The sequence below is a fragment of the Lissotriton helveticus genome, chromosome 4_1 (assembly GCF_964261635.1).
Source record: "Lissotriton helveticus chromosome 4_1, aLisHel1.1, whole genome shotgun sequence".
Classification (NCBI taxonomy): Eukaryota; Metazoa; Chordata; class Amphibia; order Caudata; family Salamandridae; genus Lissotriton; species Lissotriton helveticus.
The window spans coordinates 1828151010-1828173066 of NC_136063.1; the positions used below are offsets into that span (position 1 = coordinate 1828151010).

General features: G+C 44.3%; 1 protein-coding gene across 6 annotated transcripts in view; it reads right to left on the bottom strand.

Moving 5' to 3' along the window:
* Positions 1 to 22057, bottom strand: part of DACH2 (dachshund family transcription factor 2) — an 865718-nt gene that overhangs the window by 341381 nt on the left and 502280 nt on the right. For all 6 annotated transcript variants that reach the window (XM_078688462.1, XM_078688463.1, XM_078688464.1 and 3 more), the window contains one exon: positions 8451 to 8582. In XM_078688462.1, the coding sequence (XP_078544588.1) occupies positions 8451 to 8582 (132 nt within the window). The remainder of the gene's footprint in view (positions 1 to 8450; positions 8583 to 22057) is intronic.

Here is a 22057-nt window from a genome sequence, read left to right on the forward strand (position 1 = left end):
CAGAAAAGGACTACTTCTAAATAATTGGTTCACCTGTGAAGAGAATGCGTGTGAGGCAGCAGTGCGTAATAGGCATTTAAATATTTCCTATCTTCTATTAACCCATGAGATGTTATACATGGGGTCATAATCCTTGAATAGAAGGCCAACGCATGGCCAATGTGCACAGCCACATCAATATATGGAACAAGGAGGTTGCAGCAGCGCGGCCTAGGATAGGGTCTTCACTTTGCATGCAGAATGTTCTGCTTTCCTGCTAGAGGTAGCTTCGAGGCAAAGCCCAACACCCTCCCCACCAAGCCACAGGATTTGAAACAGCCTCACCACTAATTGAGAAATCTGCTTGCATTCTTGCTACACTACAGCTCTTCCTTGAGATGATGTGCTCAGGTAATGGTAACAGCAATATTTATTGGAAAATTGCGTAAGTTCATTAGAAAAGACAATAAAAATATAAATTCATGCATTTTGTAGCCCTTATCCATTACACGAACTGTAATAAAACGTAAGTGCATCTCAAAAGCAACAGCAATTGTTTAGGAGCACAAATGTTTTGCAAGACATTAGGCTCAGGTGTTCTGTCCTAAAGCAATGCAGTGTGCTTGAGAATGATTCCGATAGCATTAGTTCATAGTCACAATTCTAAGTTCCCCATACAATGCTGTTCTCATCCTCTGTGCTTGTTGCCTTCGTGGAAAGGAGGTAATATTTTCAAGGAGCAAATAAGATCTTCATGGTAGTGTGCAGTTTTGCTCCAAAACATACGTAAGGACACATTCAATACACAAGTGGTGTCATCGTCAGGATCACCATCATAAGAAGCAGCTGTGATCCCTTAAAATGTCTGGTTGTCCTGGAGCCATGAGGGTAAGGTTGGGAGAGCTTCTCTAGCAAAAGCATCATTTTAAACTTCCGGCTTTACTTTTGACTCTATTTGGTAATAAGGCGGAGCTGACCTAGTTTGCGTCACAGTTCATTATGTGACACTGTAATGGAAAGACCTTTAGACAAAGCTCTCACAATAATCACTATCTTGGTGTTGCAAACCTACAGCTACATTTTGCAATAATTGTTCATAAAGTCACCACACTCTCAGAAGCTCTTTAACTAAGTATAGCTTAGTATAGGGAAATATAAATAAGTATAGGATCTTCCATATGAGGAGGAATTGAAGAGGAATAATCATGAATACAATAAGAAGGAGTAGTTCAAGCAGGTTTTTGATAGTCACCTTCAAAAAGTATGGCCCCTTGCTGTTGGATATTTGTATGGCCAGTTATTCAACAAATAAGAAAGTGACCACCTCTTAATGTATAAATGTGGCTATGTTTTCTACAGAACTGATTTGAGGAAGAATGGTAGAGACCAAAAGAGGTTCTCAGAATTCACCACCAGAAAAAAATAATAGAATATTTTCTATTGTTCAAGAATCTAGAACACTCTGCGAATTTCGAATTTCAATAAGCTGATGTTTACTGATACTACAGAATCTATTAAGGCCAGCTGTGAAGAAAAAAAAGTGTGATTTTGAAGGAAGTCCTGTCATCAAGTAAATCGGAACTAAAGCAATCACATTTTCGTTTAGAAACCATTGATATCTTTGTAACAGATTCCCGGTCATTTATAGGTGAGCCTTTATTTGCGCTAAAATCTAGATTTTAATATATTGTAATTTATTTCTGAATATTTGCCAGTTCAGTAAGGGGTTATTTTCGCTTGCCTGCTTTTAACTTCCTTTTCTAGAAGCTGTATTTCAGTACATATGAATTATAGGGCTTTATTGGTTCTTTTATCGGCTTGATTTGCCTTCTACAGTAGAGCATTTGTGTACCACTTTACAAATAAGAGTGTCTTGCAGTGACACCATCCTTAGCTGTTTCTCGACTTTTATGGCAAACATATTGCAATATATCTAACTGCACATCTTATAATCCTAACCACTACTTGCCATTCACAGGTTATGGCTGAATTTTCCGCTAAATTGGAAATGTGGGCAACTTTTAATATTAATTCTTTAAAAAAAAATCCTAGGTAGCATTAAATCAGGGTCTCCCTGTGATCTCCTTCCTGCCCCAAGTACTACAACAACTTGAGTTGCCATCCATGAAGATTGTTATGGAACTACTTAATGCTTCACTCCAAGAGGCCATGGTCCCGCCTGATTGGAAACACGCCATCCTTCCTCTTTTGAAAAAGGCTAATGCTGATCTTGCCCAGTTGTCAAATTTTAGGCCTATTTCCCTGCTTCCAATTTTTTTGCAAAGTTCTGGAAAAACATGTACATTTACAATTAACAAAGTTTTTCGAATCTTCTAACTTTCTACATTCTTCTCAGTCAGGCTTCAGAGCGGGTTTCTCGACCGAGAAGACTCTTCTTGGAGTTACTGAAATGCTACAGCAACGTCTGGTTACAGGAAACACAGTGGCCCTCATATTGCTAGACTTGAGCGCCGCATTTGACACGGTGTCTCACAACGTGTTAATTAAATCTTTGCAGTCTCTCGGCATTACCGGCACAGCACTTGGCTGGCTGTCTTCATTCTTATCCAAGTGGACTTTCCAAGTTTTTTCATCCAGGGCTACTTCTAAAATCCATTCTTCTCCTTATGGGGTACCTAAAAGATCGATTCTAAGTCCTCTTCTGTTTAATATATGTGTACAACTTTTGACAGAGATTGCAGAAGAGGCTAGGCTGTCTCTCTATTCTTACGCTCACAACACCCAAATAATTTTCTCCCTTTCTGCGGAAAAGCTGCCGGGACCCTCAACTCTCCAATTGGGTTTGAGTAACATTGCATCTTGGATGCAAACCAATCTACCCAAACTCGATGGTGAAAAAACTGAGGTATTTTTCTGGGGAAAAATAAAGATGTTTGGGGCACCCAACTCTCTGCCCACCTCTCAAGTCTGCAACTTGGGATTTATCATTGATAATACATTATCAATGAAACAATAAGCGGTAAATGTTGTAGCCACCTCCTTCACCATTTTAAAAAGGGTGAAGAAAATCATCTGGACGCTTCCTAGTGCTACCCAAAAGACCGTAGTCCAGGCACTTGTAACATATAGACTGGACTATGGGAATATTCTTTACTTGGGAGCAAATAAGGATGTGTTACGGAAGCTTCAGGTGGTACAAAACTCTGCCGCCAGATTTCTTTGCAAAATCCCAAGAATGTCTTCCACCTCTAGTGCCTTGAGAGATCTGTGCTGGCTTAGAATTGAAAATCGTGTCAAGTTCAAAGCCTTGAACTATACGTTCAAGTTCATGGCAGGTACTGCGCCTCAATACATGCAAAATCTAGTCCATCCTAACCAGCCCTCTCACCTGTTACGATCTACAACTCAGGAAAAACTTGTGGTTCCTAGGATCAAACTTACAAGAATGGATGGCCACTCTTTTTCCTATCTTGGCCCATTCTTACGGAAGTCCCTCCCCATAGCGATTCGCAAAGAAATGCTACACACGAATTTCTGTAAACTACTAAAAACCTTGTTGTTTAATCAATTTCTCACTTCTTTCTGTTCCTTCAGGTCTGCACTGGGAAACCCTTTTTGGGTAGCTGTGCGCATTATAAAATTATTTTAACATACCATAACATAACAGGTTCTCACAGTTTGTATCCTTGCACAAGGGTTATTCAGTCTGTACATCAAGCCCCCGAGGACTCTCCTAGAGAGAAATGGCATAAATTGCATATTTTTGGGATGGTACCTCTGTTCACAATGGCATGAATTAGTCAGACTTTAGACACTACTTTTCACTGTATAGCCAAGATACCTATATACATTGACATTAACTGTCTTTATGTTTAAAAAAAATAATTGGCTAAGATACAGTGTTTTATTCATGCACAATATTTTAGACACTGTTAGTTACATACCCCTCTGGACAGGAACAGTCCCTTTAAGCCTTTTATTTCCCGCACTTTTTCCATTTTATATTATCTGTTTTATATATTTTGTAATAGTTTTAAGTAATCATACAATAAACTTGAATTGATTTGTATAGGACAGGATAAGAGCCTGCACCATAGGGCATACATAAAGCATAAGGGTATGGACAGCAAGGTGAGGCTTTATCTTGCAGAGGAGACATAGGGTTTATTTAGTGTTTGGTGAATGTTGGATATCTGCCAAAAACAGATAGAAATCTATATTTACAATGTGTAACCATGTATGCTTTCTAAATAGGGTGGATGAGACCTCTGTCTATTTTTGGTCAAAATCCTGCACACAGAAAGCTATCAATGACACACTTAGTTAAAATTATACCATCATTTTTGCTCACCACGTCTTAATGAAGCATTTGAGTCCATATAAAATCTACAGTGATTTTACGCAGCGGGTGAGGGACAGAGACAGTCATTTAAAGCCATCTCTGTGAGCCAGGGTTAAAGGAGGTTAGCTGTTATACAAATGACATTGATTTGGTGCTAACTGCTATGATGCACCAACACAGTCTTCTAAGACGAGGTAGATTGTACTCAGGAGAGTTTTACAATTTATTAGCATTGTGTGTTCCACTTTGTACCATTTCACATTGTGAATTTGTCTAAGAGTGTCGATCAATCTGCATGTTCCATTTTATTTCAATGTTGATTCATTAATTGTAATCAACTACTATTTTGATGATCTTTAGAAAATGACTAGTGTGATGGAAGAAATAATTTGGATGGTGCTTGCATCAGTCTGAGCACTGGTTTGTTGTTCCCATAAAAATAATAAGCAAGCAGACCTAAAACCGTTTCCAAGAGTTTGTAGGGTGTAACACTTTAATTTTCCCTGATGAAAATCATGCATTGATTCTTGGCAGCTCGCACTCTAAATTGTTCTATTGCATCTCTTCCACTGATTGTTCAACTCATGTAATGTTTTCATTTGTTTTCCAGGCATTGTTATACCTCCATTGTCTTTTTTTCTATACCCTTTTCCTTTTTAGTTTCCCTGGGAGCTGCTTCATCAGTGCATCTTTTGTCAAGCCTATCTGATGATGATCACAGCATATTTTACCCTCTAGCAATTCGAATTGGTCCTGTGTAAGGATAAAATGCTTATCTTGTGTGACGTGACTATGGATTGAAAGGTATTTAAACCCAAAGCTTTGTTCATACACTAAACTTATCACATTGCCTCTGAGAGAAGGTAGGCTTGCTTCTACACATATATGCCTAATGCCCCAATGAGCGAGACCCATGCTGATAAGTCTGTCTATCACAGGTCCTGAACCATTTGCTTATGGTGCTTTTATCAACAATATTTAGTTATTTGTGTATCTACATAGCGGTTTGGTTTGTGATAACTGCTGATCGTAGGTGGTGAACTCATTCTGCTTCTAAACCTTTTTTTTTTGCTTTGCGAGTGAAAATGAAAGCATAGAAAGTCTAGTTTGCTTTCTGAACCTTCATAGTTACTAGAGCCTGGGCGTGACTGTCCCCAAGGCTGTCAGCAGTGAATAGTTTATCAGCAGCAGAACCTGACAGCAAGCTGTGAATCTCCTTGTATATAGCACATGCACTGGCAGTGAGCTTTCATGGGTGCGAATTCAGCACTATCCAGAAGGTGGAGCATGGGCGGCTCTAGGCTCATGGAGGACCTGGGCAGGGAGCGTAGGTAGGGGGCCCCCGGAGGAACGCAGGCGCGGAGGCCCCGTGAAGAGGGGGGGGGTTAGGGTGTTTGGAAGTGGAACAGAGTCGGAGGCTGCCAAATCCCTGCCAGGGGCTGCCACGCAACTATGTATCCATCCTCAGAGGATTATTATATTAAGGAAGTATATTGGCGTGGTGGCCCCTGGGGTTTGGTGGCCCTGTGCAGGTGCACAGCTTGCACATGCCTAAGGCCGCCCCTGGGTGGAGCTGTGGTTCAGTGTCCTTTAGCTCTGGGGCAAGTGGGGAAAAGGGAGTATAGAAAACCTAGATCTCTAATGTAAAGTGATAAGATGCCCTTTCTGGAATCAAACTGTCTGGCAATCGCCAATGTATCTTTTTCCAAGTTATTTCTCTTTCTAACCAAGTTCTGTAGTTAAAATCTACCCCAGTCGTGTCTCAAATACCCTTCACTCAAAAATGAATTAAACATAGCCGTAGAATATTAGGTAATGGCAGCAGCTCATTTTGCCATGGTAGAATATTATCTCGCTCCATGTTGCTCCTTCTCTTACATCTTAGCACTGTTGGAACACTTTTAGCAGTGGTGGCTTTGGGTATGGATTCAGACTTTGAATCCTGTATGTCATGTTAGATCAGGAATATGGCATATAATCATCCCTATATTTTAATCTTTCTCAGATGCTGGTCCACATGTTTCTACATTCTACTGTTCCTCAGTGTCCAAAATGGAGATGGGCATAATTTATGTTCATTTTCATTCCCTTTCCCTGCATGTGTAGATAGACCCGGTCTCACTGCAGAAATCCAATATTGGTAGGTTAGCATTCAGTACACAAATACATGAAGTGGAGAATTGTTTGTCCTACCAGTTCCGCCTCATGATTAGAATTATCGTGATGCAATCTATCGGTACCATCATTACCCTAATTTAAGATAATGTCATTTCAATCCTTCCCATTTCCAGTATCGAAGGATGATTTTTGTAGGGATCTGGGTAAGTTCAAAAGAATTTAAACCCATGTGGTTAAGCTCATTTAGGGAAACGTTTTAGACATTGTATACTGTCTCTTATTAATAAGAGGTCATAATTCAAATCTGTATGACTTGTACACAAGTTGCTAAATAGGACTGCAACCGGAAGCTAATGTATTTGGCATGTACCAACATTCAAGAAAAATGTGTTCTGGTAGTTTTAAACATCATCAAACATTTCGATGCAATTGAAAAAGACCACCAAATGGCGAAAAGTGCAAATCTGTAGCATAACTTTCCCTTCGCCCACCAAATTGATACTTGCGTGTACGCAGCATCTATTCTTCAGCAAATGATTATGTATTTTCAGGATTAGGAGGACTTTAGTTATGAGAGATGCCTCGTGACTTTGCTTCATATAATTTTCTGAAGTTATGTGTTCGGCAATTGTTAGCTCTAAATTTACGAAACCTAAAGCATAAACATTGTATATTTGTCTAAATAGCTATTCTATTAGATAATCAGTCCCCTGCACCGCAGATGCTAAAATGCATTCCTTAGAACAAGATCCTTCCAAAAGCCATGTAGAGATTATGAATTTGCAGTGATAGGACATCTTCTCATGGTTCATGCTGCACCTGATTTAAAACACACCTCGTTAAGTCACAGCTCACCGGAGGCAGTGGCGAGTTTGCAGACCTCCACTTTCATGCAGGAGGCCGAGTGTCTCTGGGATTGTGCTTTGCTGTCTTTGTAGGTACCTCTGCAGTTGGTGGGAGGGCTGTTTGCCTCACATGAGACGTGCTGGCCTGGGAGAGTGGAAGGTGCTGAGCAAGACCATGGAGAAAAGAAAGGATGTCAAACAAGGAATTCTTGTTCTCGTGCCAGCAGGACATCATTCCCTTGAAGAAGGAGGAGTGGCTAGCTTTAAATCTATGCCTTTCCAATATGGCCATGCTCCTAATGTTTGTTGTTTGTCATTTCCAGTCCGCACTGGTGCCATTTGCTTTTCCTGTGATGCCATGTCCTGCTTCGACCACATAAAAGAGTTTTTTGCGATGAGATGGATGCTTGGAATACTTTACACTCTTCTACATTTTGTTGGGTTCATCACCCACTTTGAAGTCTATTTGTCCCTTGTTTTTGCTTTATTTTTGGTTGGTTATCGCTTGTTCTGCAGCTCTAAGGTCTGGCTTTTTCTCCACCCTCATTCAGGCTGGAGTTGCTATCTTGCTTATCAACTTTTGTATCTTTAATCATCTGCAAACAAGAATCACCAAGATTGCCAAGGTTTTTTTCCCTTGTAGGATTTTCCTCCTATAGGATACCATCTTAAGGAGACACTTGACACATATCACATGTATAAATCTGAAGGGTGGTACTCCAGTTGTTGAGAGGAGTCCCCCTTCTTTCATGCAATCATGAAGGAAACTTGAGAAATCTTCAATGTCCAGTTCCTGACACTCACTACCAATCATGCCCGTCCATTAAACTTCGTTTTGGAGGTAAAAATGAAAAGTAGCAGCTATAGCCCGGATTCCTTACTCGTCATCCATGAGGGATGAGAAGTGCGAACTGATGGGTGAGGAGCAACAGGTGAGGACTGAGAGAATGGAAGTTAAGGATGAGGGATAAGGAGTGAGAAATTAGGAGTGATGAATAAGGAGTGAGAAATGAGGACTGAGGGATAAGGAGTGAGAAATGAGGAGTTATGAATAAGGAGTGGGAAATGAGGAGTGAGGGATAAGGAGTGAGAAATGAGGAGTGAGGAATAAGGAGTGAGGGATGAGGAATGAAGATGTCCTAAATTGGATGGTGTACAGATGTGCTTATATGAAGCAGCAAAAACTTTAGGTTCTGATATTTTACCTGCATTCGAATTGAGCTCCTCGTTCTCGGATTCGGTTCCGTTCTGGCTCCCGCTCCCATGGAGGCTGTTCATTGCCATCAGCTTCATTTTCTGGAGCTTCATTGCCTCAGCCATGGCAGCTGCTGTCAAACCTGCAGGAATCCCAAAAAGAGAGAATTTGGGTGTACTTTTCAAGCCTCTTTTTGTTCAAACAGTAGAGCTTGCTTGCGTCTACTAATATACGTAGCGTACATTTTCATTGCGTATTACGTCCACTCCTACGCTGCCTGTCGTGATGCCCTTACAACACAGGGACATTCCACTGGCCTTATCGGTGCTGAAGGACAAGTGCACCGATACACTTACACGAAGGCTAATAAATGACATGTGATGAAATGAAGAGAAAATGAGCTGCAGCTGGTGCCAACTGTGGGGCAGCATGATGCCAACACGGCCTCAGCTCCAGGACGTCAATCAGAGGATGTCCTGAATAGTCCATTTCTAAGAAAACACTGTGAGCACAAAGAGCTGGTGTTCAATAGGAATCTGTTGTCAAAGACAAAAGGAAATCTGAAATTGACACACCGGTGTGATTCAGTGTAGTGCACACTTTCTCCTATAACAAGAGAGTTAATTAAATTGTTCAGTTGCGAACTATCACAAATTCTGTACTTATTTTCATCTTTTGGAAATACTATTGCAAACCACTTCAAAAGTTAATGTTACATTTAGGTATTGAGTCTGAAAATAACTCTTGACACTTATAAGTGTTCTTCAGGACAGTGTGCCAGAAGAATGACGCCTTGTGTTCCAACAGAGTTGTTCAATCCAAACATTAGATCATTATATTTTCTGCTTTCTTAATTGGCTGCCTCTTTGCCTACCCCCTTTCATATTACTTTGAAAGCTTTTCTGTCTAAATTGTGAACAAGTAAATTAACAAAAAGGAGCTATCGGTAATCAAATTATGGGGCCTGCAATTAATTAAATGAAATGGCAATTCGTACATTGCACCGCAGCTCCGCATTGAAACAAAGCATTTCATTAAATTAACAGTCCACACGTTGCAATTAATAATGTTCAACCCTCTGCAGTGAGTAACATTCATAGCAGACAGTGGAAGAGGAGGCTGAGCCCAGCTGTACTACTTTAATCCACTGGCCCCACATCTGGGTCTCAAAGTGTCAAACCTTGTGACGTCAAACGTCCCAGGTCATGTGTGATTTGCTAATGTAAGATTGATGAAACAATTTGTGGTGTGACTCTTCCCAGTGCTGCACAAGAGATACATTGATGTAATATATATGCTATCAACTGTCCAATGGTCTATGAAGTATGTAAGGGTAATCTAACTATCCCTTAAATACATTTCATGCGGACAAACCTCATTAAAGGATCATCAAATTTGCATAAAGCCCACGCCATCGTTTTGGCCTCGCAACTCTTTCTCGAGGCATATTTTACGCCTTGTACAGCATCATCAAAGATGTATAAACGCCCACAGGAATTCCACACACATGGTAATGGTTTGAGTCTTTCAAATCTTTATAAAACTTGGCTACACTTTGATGACATTATTTTTGGATGCTGTCACAGAAATATTGTCGGTGGCTCAGCTCCTGCTAAAACAGGGTTTAGCGTTAGAGTTCTTTTTGAATGCTAATGGCCAATGCACTGCTCAGATCCAAAATTAAGCAATAACTTAAGTCTACACTTGAAGAACTTGAAATACATGAAAAGTGAGTCTCACAATATTGTATGGTTAGCTTTGATTGGACAAGGTTAAAATAAGACAGAAAATTCCACAAAAAAAAACAAATTTCGCAGCACGCGCTTCTTCGCATTTAGCGATGCAGGGCGCGCTACAAAATTCATTTTATTAATTAAATTGTTTACTTACCTCCAACTATCCATATTCTGGTTTTTAGCACCCCCATCCTGTCCCTCCCCCACCACGCCTTTCTGCCCCATCGGAACTCCCTCCACAGGCCGTGGCTTCTGTACTGACGTGTAGATAGAGCTTACTGCCCGTGATGAGGTGCGGATATGCATTAGTCACGAGTAGCACACTACGCATGAATACCCAGGGCCTGATTCACAAATGGCTTCCGTACTCATGGCAGAAGCTGCACCGTCTTGGGTGAATCTCGACACTGGAGCGGAAGCCTCACAGTCGTGGGAGGAGTCTCCGCACTCTGGGCGGAACGTCTGCAATGAGGTTTCTCATCGCAGAGAACTCGCACGGAGTGTGGAGGCCCTATGTGGATCAGACATCAGACCCAAAGTGATAGTCACAATTCACAAATGGTGATATGGTTATTCATGGTATTCTAGTGTGCAGGCGTGCATCTTAACCAGTTTGTCATTCCAGTTTGAGCAATCAGTTCCATTCATGTATGGAGCACAGTCATGTGTACACACTAGTTACTCCCAGTGTTAGGAAGATTATAACGGATGCTTTTTCCAGACATGTAGCAAGCAGCTCAGGGGCACGAGCTGTTAGCTTTTAGTCACATCACAAGCTAGTTATTATTCATATTTTTCCAGATCAGGAGCATATGATTTAAAGGTTTCTCATACAAGTTTGAAAAGTTAGTGGTCTTCATGCATGAAACATGGCAATTATTAGCAAACACTGACATGGGTCTTACTTCTCTACGCTATTACTGTTCAGGTTGTGTAAAGAAGTCCAAGGGTAGATTATTGTTGAATTAAGTGTTTATTATAATAAGGATCCCATCCATAGGATAAGCAGTCACCAGCAGTACAGTCCAAGATCAACTGTCTAGATACTCTAAACATAACAAGCACAGAATCTGTACAGAGCATTCCATTGCATGTGCCTACCTAGCAACAGACTGCATAGCCAGGATGCCACAGGTTGCCAAATGCACCCATGCAAATTCTTTTCACATTATTTTTTTACGTTGCTATGTGAAAATGCCTATAGGGACATTATTTGCCGCATGGCCACTGTGGAGAAAAGTGGATCTTCAAAATTCCTCGGGATACAATAAAACGCAGCAGATTTTGAGTAATCTAATGAATAGGGCAAAGTTGCCTAACAGAATACTACAATGATTCAAGTCCAATATGATATGGCTGACCTTTGCCCCAGCTTATGACCGACCCTGGGTGCAATGAAAACCAACTCAGTGAATTTGACCTCAGGAATCAAAAAATCTGCAAAGTATTCCGCAAATCAATGAGCACAAAGTGACAAGAATACCCAACTACCAAATGAATATTGATTCGCACCCAAACCAAATGGATTTGATTCTGACGGAATCTTCCTGGAGGTTACACATCCCATGGACATTCCTTCAGGTGCGAAAGCAGCCTGAAAAATCCAACCACCATTCTCCAGGACATCCAGATGGCATCATGTGGCCTCTACTGCGACACAGTCTGCCCGATGAGAGGACATTAGGGAACACTAGGAAACAACTGGTATGCCAGCATCAGTTATTGCTTTTACATTCCTCCTCCATGTGTTTCAGAACTCTTTCACTTTTCTATAACCCTTTGTGACATTTCCCAGGGCACCCCCCTCTTGATTGGTGGGGATCTAAACTGCCACTTTGAACCCCTCCTGGGCTTAGTGGATGGACTTTCCCATGAGGAGGATGCACTATGGTTTGTACCTCCAACGGCAGCACCTGCACCCAGAGCCTGGACTCCGTTGGCCGTTCAAATCACTGGTCTGACTCTCAAACAGGGTGTGCGGGCCTGCAACAGACGCACCAATTCCGACATCCCCCCAAATGCACTATTAATAGAATAGGTAGGGAGTCGAGATTGGACTATATTCTAGTTCCAATTTCGTTGTGGTCCCATATCAATGACTTCCGGGTGATACCTAGGGAGGATAGTGACCACAACGCATTGGAGCTGGAATATGCCCATCCAGGCATTGACGACAGAGGGCAGGTGACGGATGTCCCTGGAAATGGGTTAGTACTGACGAATAACAGACAGAGAGTTAGGTGGGAGAAGCTTGCCTCTAATCCAGAGAAGGTATCAGGGCTTTATGCCCGGGCCATTCCCACACTTGAAAAGGTTTGCACACTAATGGAGCAACCTAGCACACCGGGTACTAATGAGCAGCTGTGGCTGTTGCACAAGGACATGGTTAAGTCTGTGGCTGATGTCTTCTTTTCGACAGGAAAGAGTGGGGGTGGTCACAACACCCGCTCTTCTTGGTATAACTCTGCATGCCGTAAGGCTAAATCTGACCTGCTGACCTCGATCAAGGAAGGCAGAGACAGATCTGTGATCAGGGCCAGGAGAAAGGCGTATAAGTCCCTGATTTCACATGCCAAAAGTGAATGGGAACAGGAGAAATGGGAAAATCTCACAATTTCATTATCCTGTAGGGAGTCAGGCAAATTCTGGCGCATTGTAAATACGGGGTCTGAGGAGCTAGCCTCGGCAATCGAACCCAACATTTCGCCCAAGGTTTGGCAAGATCACTTTCAGTCTCTTTGCGGGGTTGATGAGGGCGCCCTTGCCAAACCCTCACCGATCATTAGCACGGTACTAGAGGGGGACTTCTTTACCAAAAAGGAGATGCGAATAGCCATTGCAAGGCTGACACCTGGCAAAGCGCCTGGTTTGGATGGCTTACCGGGTGACCTATTCAAACAAGAGCCCGATGTATGGGCACCATACCTAGTGACGTTATTTAACGCTGTTATAAGGGGCTGGACATACCGGGCACTTGGCTGGGTGCAGAGATTGTACCTATTTTCAAGAAGGGGTCTCCTCTGCTCCCAGCCAACTACAGGCCTATCAGCCTCATTGATGTTACTCCAAAAAATTTTGGCAGGCTGATACTTGATCGCCTCCAAAACTGGATAGAGGAATTTGCGATTCTAAGCCCTTATCAGGACGGGTTCAGAAGAGGGGCTTCTACAACGGACCAAATCTTTCGTTTGAACCTTTTGTTTTGGAAGACCGTGACAATCGAGGGTGGCAGTTTGTACACGGTCTTTGTGGACCTGCGAGCAGCATTCGATTTAGTGCAGAGAGACAGATTGTGGATTGTTCTGGCAGAGCTAGGTATCCCGCCGGATATTTTGTCAATTTTGATGAGACTACACCAGGGGAATTTCACCCGGGTCAGGTGTGGCAGAGGTGGGGCACTCTCGGGTAGCTTCCCGGTTGGCAGAGGGGTAAGAATGGGCTGTGTGCTAGCTCCGACCCTGTTCTGCCTCTTTGTCAACGGGGTGATCGACCACTTGAATAGGTTGGCTGATACTGATGCTCCCAAGCTTAGTGGCAGCAGGGTGCCCGCTATCATGTTTGCGGACAACACCCTGCTGCTATCTAAGTCTCCCATGGGCATACAACGGGTTTTGGACGGGATTTCGACCTTTTGCGTGGAGCGGGGGCTGGAGATCAATGCCATGAAAACAAAATTTATGATCTTCAACCCTCCCTCCTCGACTCGCCCAAACCCTTCCATAGGGCTGCTGAGATTAGAGAGGGTCCTCACCTTTGAATACCTGGGGCTAACCATTAACCAGAATATGACTTGGGACTCACACTGCACCAAGGCCACCATGAAACTGGTCCAGCTAACGGGTGGCATTTGTAGGATGGCAAGCAGGTCGACTTTTAAGCCATTTGGTCCCCTCATTCACATCTATAAAATCCAGGCAAGAGGGGCCGTTACCTACGGTGGAGAACTGTGGGGCCATGCAATCGCCAAGAAATTACAGATCAGCGAGAACGACTTCATAAGGCAGCGGGCAGCCCTACCACCTGGCACCTACCGCTGAGATTAGATTTGGGTCTTAGACCCATTACTGAAGAATTGGGACTGAAACCTTTAACTTTTTGGTGCAGAATTTGGAGCTCCCCTGAACTATCAAGCTACAGGGTCGAGCTCATGGAGATCCTACACCTACCTAATGCCACCCTGACACCTTGGCTGAGATATATCAGGCAAACATGTGAGTCACTGGGAAGGCCGGAACTATGGCTTGACCCGGGTAGTGCTTGTGGCAGGACCCCACGCAAACTTCTCTCGAGAGAATTTTACGAACATAAGTTGCTTGTCTCGATTGAGAGTTCACACGAGGGGTCTTTAACTAATCTGTTCACCATGTCCAAGGATTCATACCTCCTAGAGCCTGTTTTAGATGGAATTAGTCCCGTCCTGACAAGGAAATTATTCATGCAGTGGCGCTACGGCACTCTCCCCCTCTGGGCCTTTACGGATCGCTGGGGCAAGTCCCAGCCCTCCACACAGTGCCCAGGTTGCCAACATCTTCATGAAAATGATTTGCACATTTCACTTTATTGCAAAGCTTATCAAAGACCCAGGAAATACTGGCTTGTTCCCCTATTAAAAAACCTTGGCTTCAGGCACTACCTCCCAGCCTTCAGAATATTAACCCCTTCGATGCTGATGACGGAACGGTTCCGTCATGAGCGTCGGTTGAGCTGTGCTCATGACGGAACCGTTCCATCATGACTCCGCCCGCGCAAGGCGGAGTCAGCATGGGCGGGGAATTCGCGCCGCACGCATGCGGTTAAAGACAGATCTATCCCCTCCTATTGTGTTTGCAGTGGCAACATTTTTAACAGCTATGTTGTACATTCGTAACCGATGTATTAAGCTAAATAATGACAAAAGCATTGTTTGATGATTTTCAAAAATGTAATGCACTGCAATTGTACCTTTTTGCAATCTTTTAATCTCTGTCTACTAGTACTGTTTTTACTTATTTCTTTAAAAAAAAAATGTTGTCACCTTTTAATCATGTATAATTGTTGCAACCTTTTATGATCTATACTGATCGAAATAAAGACTGTATAAGTATAAATGTCTTCTGGGCTATATTGGCGGTAAGGTTTGAAAGCACTGCTGCCCATTAAAAACAGCACTTTGTTTCAGATAACATTTACAGCATTATAAAGTTAATTAAAACATAATACATTTTGCAATAGACCTTTTCTTATTGCACAAGACAAAGTGCCTTATTTAGAATTTGATGAACTGGGACATCCACCAAAAACAGGATGTCCTTACACTTTATTCACAGTTCAAAGGGTCTCAATGCGCTCTAAGTAGGGTAGACAGTATATCTGGCATTCACCAAACTCCAAATACGGCCTCAAGACTGTGATAGACTGTAATGATGACAGAACATTAAAAAAAATATATATATATCTATGCTATTATTGATCTATATATGCTGTAATTTCTAGTTTTTCAAGAAAAGGTTTTTAGGTTCTTCGAGCTCATTTAATTACTGGACAGGTAAATAGTCTGTTGGAATTGTCAGTTTGACAATTAAGCATTAATGCCCTCTACAGAGGACGTTAACTACTTTTAAGTGCCCATTTGGAAAAGGCCACATAACATCTCTTACACGCCTGGTAATCTCACATACGAAGAAGCTCCCAATAGAAGACTGTTGGAAAAATCATCACAGATTTCGTGTTTTTTTTTGGGAGAACCGACATTATAGGAATCAGAATTTTCTATGGGCCAAATTCCCTGGAAAGTCCTAGTTTTGACCTTCGCAATCAGCCCCTCTCAATGACCCTCACAGATGTTTTTGGGCTTTTCCTTCTTACAGGGTCTTCATCCATGCGCGAATATCAGCAATATGCTCAAGACTGTATAGGGAAAGAAGAATGGCAGTGCATTTTTAAATGCACAACTTGTAATTCAGATGCAGGCGGGAATACCTATTTCCACCCAATTCGCAATTATAAAGAAGACCGTAATGAGGGCCACAGTCTTGGCATGCATCTAAACTGCTCCATTCAGCTTCATGTCCCAGCTTCAGACTCTCTCAGAACCTCACCTAGAAATGTCCCCAGTCAATCACTGAACTTAGAATGCATGCTAATAGATAATGCCAGCATTGTGATTGGCTGAGCCAATGTCAGCTTTTATTCCATCCAGGATGCTAATAACACATAATGATTACCTGACACTTTTGGAAGTACTTTCATCACTGCTGCATTATACAATGCAGTTTGCATTTAATTAATATTTCACAGCAAATCTTGACACTCATTTTTTATCCTCTAAACGCTAAAAACAACTTTATTTCCCTTTGGAAGAAGTTAGAATGTTCACAGGTTGCCCAGATTCCGAATATGCTTTCCGATTTGTGATAAAGAGGTTTTAGACGTTTTACAGTTGATGGCCTTTGCAATTGCCTCCTTCTTCTTCGTTTTCCCTAAATCCACTGGTGATGTAACACTCGGGCTATTCTTGACCCATTATTGATTTTTTACAATGTCAAGTTTGTTGTATGATTCCTATATGGTTAATCATTAATTGATCTGTGGTAATGCGGAATGTATATATGCACTCGAGTGGGCATCAAAATGATAGCGTACATTTTTCAAAGAGTGGTCATATGGGCCAATAGCAGTAGCTCACTGTGATGTGGACTTTAGTGGCTGCTCCGTTACCTCGTCCACAACTTTGGAAGAGATCTTCTCTCGGATAACGGCAGTGCTTAATTTGTTAAAGAAAACAATAGGAGCACTGGCCCAACGTTTTTATTAGAGGTTCACTACTGGCATTGCTAAAAGACAAGGATACCAAATACCAAGGCGGCTTAGTCTTAATCCCACCTCATGCCTTTTTCTTCTGCCATAGAGAACTTCTCTTCCCTTTATCTCATTCTTGCAGGTTCTTTTTGATTCCTACTTTAAACCTTTCTCACTGTGGTGCTATCTTATCCTGGTTCATTGTTTCTCCCTTTTCTGCCTTTCTCTATCCTGATTTGGGCCCAAGTCTGATGCTGAAAAATAGGTCTTAGCCCCCACAATGTTCGTACTGGTGGCCACCAACCAGTACCATCTCCACTAAGTAAGAACTACACAAGTACAAATAATCGGGCAAGGGACATTGGATCCAAACAGTGTGCAGACACAGGTAAGTGAAACCATACAGGTCTTAGGATGTTCTGCAACCGTAGTCTCAATGAAGCTGTACCCTCTTTAGACCACAGTTGAACAGTATTTATAGGTTCAAAGTACCTAAATTGATCATAAACAGGCCCCATTTACCAGTTAATTTTAATTAAACATTTTTTTAGAACCAAGTCCATTTCAGAAAACAGAAAGTATCAATTAACGAAAACCATGTTAGTTTAGGCTTCACTGCTTAAAAATAAGTGCCAAGATGTCACTGTAGCGTACTCCACACATTGTCGCAGCCAGCATTGACAATGGCAGTACCAACAAAATGACAAACCATCACATTCCCACAAGTCCAACAATTCAGACCATTCAAGACCTCCAAAGCTATAAGAATGGCATGAGCAGCAGGAATTTGTCACTTTTAATGAATATGGAATTAATAAACTGCTGTGGTGCTCATCTCTGAATTAGACACACAATGCCACTATGTGGCAGATTGTCAACAATGCTAGTGTTGCCACTTAAGTGCCTGTGCTGAGCACCGGAAACCACTGGCTCGATTTAAGCACTGGTTACAAGACAATTCTGTTATTAGCAATTATGTAGTGATACAGTAGCAGTGAATCCCAGTGGCAGGACATGTGGGATAGCCATGGGATATTTTTGAGTAATCTGGGTGAAGAAGCATGTGTAACTCCTAGATAATCAGAAAAGGCCTCTACTAGCCCAGAACATACAGACACCTCTCTACTCAGACATTGCAGAGTGGCTCCTAGTAAAATCACCTTTCTGCTGTTTGACTTGTGAAGTTGTAATCCATTCCTGAAATGCAGCTCAATGTTGAAATGTGCTCTGGTGTGATATATACACAAGTAAACGTATTTAAGGAAGGGTCTCAGTATAACTGATGCTACTGGGTAGTGTCTTAAATATCCCCTGCCAAAAATATTGTGTTCTAAAATATTTTTAGCAAAAATATTGCCAAGCGGGTGTTAATAGGAGAAAATCAACACCCAATGGGGTGATATTTTTGTAAATAACATCTATGCACAATATTTATGTGCGATGATGTTTTTGTTAGCAATATTCTGATTTACAAGGGTCGCTGAATACTCTTCATTGATACTGAGCAACAGTGGCCCTGGAATTGTGGATGCAGTAGCAAAGGAAATCAGAAAGTGGAAGAAAATTGGCAATGTGTCTATAACAATCGTATAACAAGCATTTGCAATGCGATAGGTCTCTTAACTGCGAGATTTTGAGCTATTGACATTGTAAATGACAATCCCTTTTATTTATGTGTTAAAAAAAACCTGCATTTTATGTATGTGTTAAAATACCTGCAATAATGAAAGGCATTGTCATTTACCATACCAATAGGTAAAAGTTTATAAAATGTGAAACCTATTGCATTGCAAATGCTTGTTGTTTACAAGCTTCCCATGCTGCGCGTCACATTAATAGAAGCCACGCCGCTTTCTTTAGACAAGCCATATCTAAAAAAAGGTCTGCGGCGGTTATTAAAGTGAATGCACATATGGGGTGATTTTTTTTTTTTCACAACCAATTTTATTGAGCAAATGAGCATTAAGAACGTGGTATCTCCACAACCGAAGAACACCACGACAGCATCAAAACAGCAATTACACAGGTAGCAAATGCGAGAGTAGACTCAGAAAATATGCTCAGTATAGAAGCACCCCAGTGACCCACCCTAGCCCACAACACCACCCCCCCGCCCCGAACACCCCCCACCCCCCCACCACACGTGCACAGAAAGCAATAAAGAAAAGCAAGTAGGTGCAGCGCCACCAGGGCAGCGGTACTTCGGGCCAACAGTGTCACTGTGAACAAATGTCCTCCTCACGCTCCACTGGGGGGTCCAGGAACAGACCACGATAGTCAGCCCAACGCTTCCAAATTTTGAAGTGCTTGTGGGGACAGCCCCTTGCTTCAAAGACCGGTCTCTCCAGCCCCATGAAGTAATCCAGCCCCGCCTTCCAAGCAGAAAGGGGGGGGGCCCTCACCGCTTTCCATGCCCGGGCCAGGTCTCGCTTGGCCACAACCAGCCCCAAGAGCAGTAAATGGCGCTTATATACGTTACCCCCAATTCCTTCCATGATGTGCAACAGGCCCAACCGGTGGGTACGAGGAAGGTCCCAGCCCAGCACCTCAGCCAGGCAGCTCCACACACCCCTCCAGAACCCAGTCAGCCGGCCACACGCCCACACAGTATGCAGTAAGGACCCAGGCACCGCACCACAGCGCAAGCATTCCGGGGATGCAATCAAACCAGCTTTCCACAAACGTTCACGTGTATAGTATACCCGGTGTAGGTACCTGAACTGAATAAGCCGGAGCCGGATAGCAATGGCAGTTCCACGTGGGGACTCCAGCGCCTCCCTCCAGTCGTCGTCATCAAGGGGACCCACGTCCACCTCCCACGCCTCCCGAAGGGAGTGCAGGGTGGAGGAGCAGTGGACAACAAGTGTCTGGTATATCTTGGAGACCTTCCTGTCTCCCAAGTCTCCCATAAACAACTTGGCCTCGATCGGGCTAAACTCTGGCAGGGAGTCGAGACCGGCGACGCTCGGGGCGAGGGCATGGCGCAGCTGAAGGTAACGGAAGAATTGGGATTGAGGCATCTGGAATTCCGTGCGGAGCTCCTCGAAGGATTTGAGAGTAGTGCCAGACATGACCTGTCCCAGTTGTGTAACCCCTATGGCCTCCCAACCCTCAAAGCCAGCCAGAGCTGCCAGCTCAGGGAGCAGACCATTATGCCAAAGCGGCGTCTCAGCCGTCAACTTGCCCCACCACCCCATGCGACGCAAGGATTGTCGCCATACGGCAAAGACCACCCTTGTGACCGAGGGTAACCCGCGACGCAGGCGAGCCGAATACAGAATGGTGTGGAGCGTATGGTCACCCATGAGTGACCGTTCCAGGGCGTAAGCCGGATCGCTTCTATCTCCATACCACCACTCATTAAGTACAAGTAGCTGGGAAGCCTGGTAGTAGGAGAGGAGGTCCGGGGTGGCCAGGCCGCCACAGTATGTGGACAGAAAACACGTCTTCAGTGCTACTCTAGCCGCACCCCCATCCCACAGGAAACGACCCAACACAGAGTTAACCTGACGGAACCACTCCAGGCCGATAGGGTATGGGAAATTTTGGAGCTGGTATAGTAGACGCGGAAGCGCCACCATCTTGAAGATGGCCGATCTACCAAAGATAGTGAGCGGCATCCTGGACCAAGTTTTGACATCAGCCTGTATTCGTTCCCACACCGGCAGGACTCCACGCGCCCAGGCCATAGCCCGCGACTCCGATAGAAAAACGCCCAAGTACTTTAGGCCTCCCGTCGCCACCCGCAACTCCGCTGCCCAGGGGTCGGCCACCACTCCGCCACCCAGCACCCACAGGGTCGATTTATTGAGGTTGAGATGGAGGCCCGATGCCTCGCCAAATGCCCGCATAATCTCCAGGACCCGGGGGCCCGAGCGTTGCAGGTCGGTAAGAAAGAAGAGGACATCATCCGCATACAGCGCAATTCTGTCCGTCAGGTCCCCATTCCAGACAAAGCCACACAATTGGGCATCCACTCGTACCCGCGACGCCAGGGGCTCCATGGCAAGGGCAAACAGATACGGGGACAGGGGGCAGCCCTGCCGAGTGCCACGTCTTATACGGAAACGCCCAGAGGTAGCACCAGCCACACGGACCGAGGCCGTCACGTTAGTATAGAGGAGACGGACGTACGACAAGAAAACCGGCCCCAGGTTGAGGCGGGCCAGGAGGGCAAACAAATAAACCCAATTCACAGAATCAAAGGCCCTGTCCATATCCGCCAAGAAAAGTGCCGCCTGTTCATCGCTAGCTCCCATAGCATCCACAGCCGCCTGTGCCCGTCGGATGTTGTGTCGGGTAGCCCTCCCAGGCATGAAGCCAGCCTGGTCCGGATGGACCAGGTCAGAGATGTGGGGTAGCAGGCGGTTCGCCAAGGCCTTAGCAAGGATCTTAGCCTCGATATTTAACAAGGAAATAGGCCGGTAGGAGTCGTGCCTGTCCGGCTCCCTGCCCGGTTTCAAAAAGACCACGATCTCGGCATGGCGCCAGTCCGGCGGCATCTCCCCCTGCACCCGCGCCGCCTCCAGGGCACGCCGATAGTGGGGCCCCAGCTGGATGTGAAACTGTTTATAGAATTCACACGGGTAGCCACTCGGGCCGGGCGCCTTCCCGGCATTCAGTTGACCTAAGGCCTCCCCGAGTTCCTCAGCCGTGAGCGGGGCGTCCAGGGCGGTCCTGGTCTCATCAGGAACGGCCCGTGGTAGCAGGTCGTCAAGATAAGCGGAGATCCCAGCCTCCTCCAATTGGTCACAAGGGGCGTACTGCGTCGCATAATAGCGGGCAAAGCTGGCCGCCAACAGGGCCGGGTCAGTCATCACTGAGCCGTCCTCAGCCGTAAGGCCCGGCAACACAAGAGGCTGGAAAGTCGCCTGGCACAACCTGTGCAGCATAGTGCAGGATTTGTCGCCCCACTGGTATACCCTGCTGCGTGTGGCGAGCCACGCCTGCCGGGCTTCATCGTGTAAGACGGAGGCATACGATTGTTGGGCCTGTAGGAGCCGCCGCACCACATCGTCGTCGCCCCCAAGACCACCACGCCGTTCCAACTCCTCCACACGGGCGGCAGCGGTCACAATGGCTTCCTGATGTTTCCGCCTAGCAG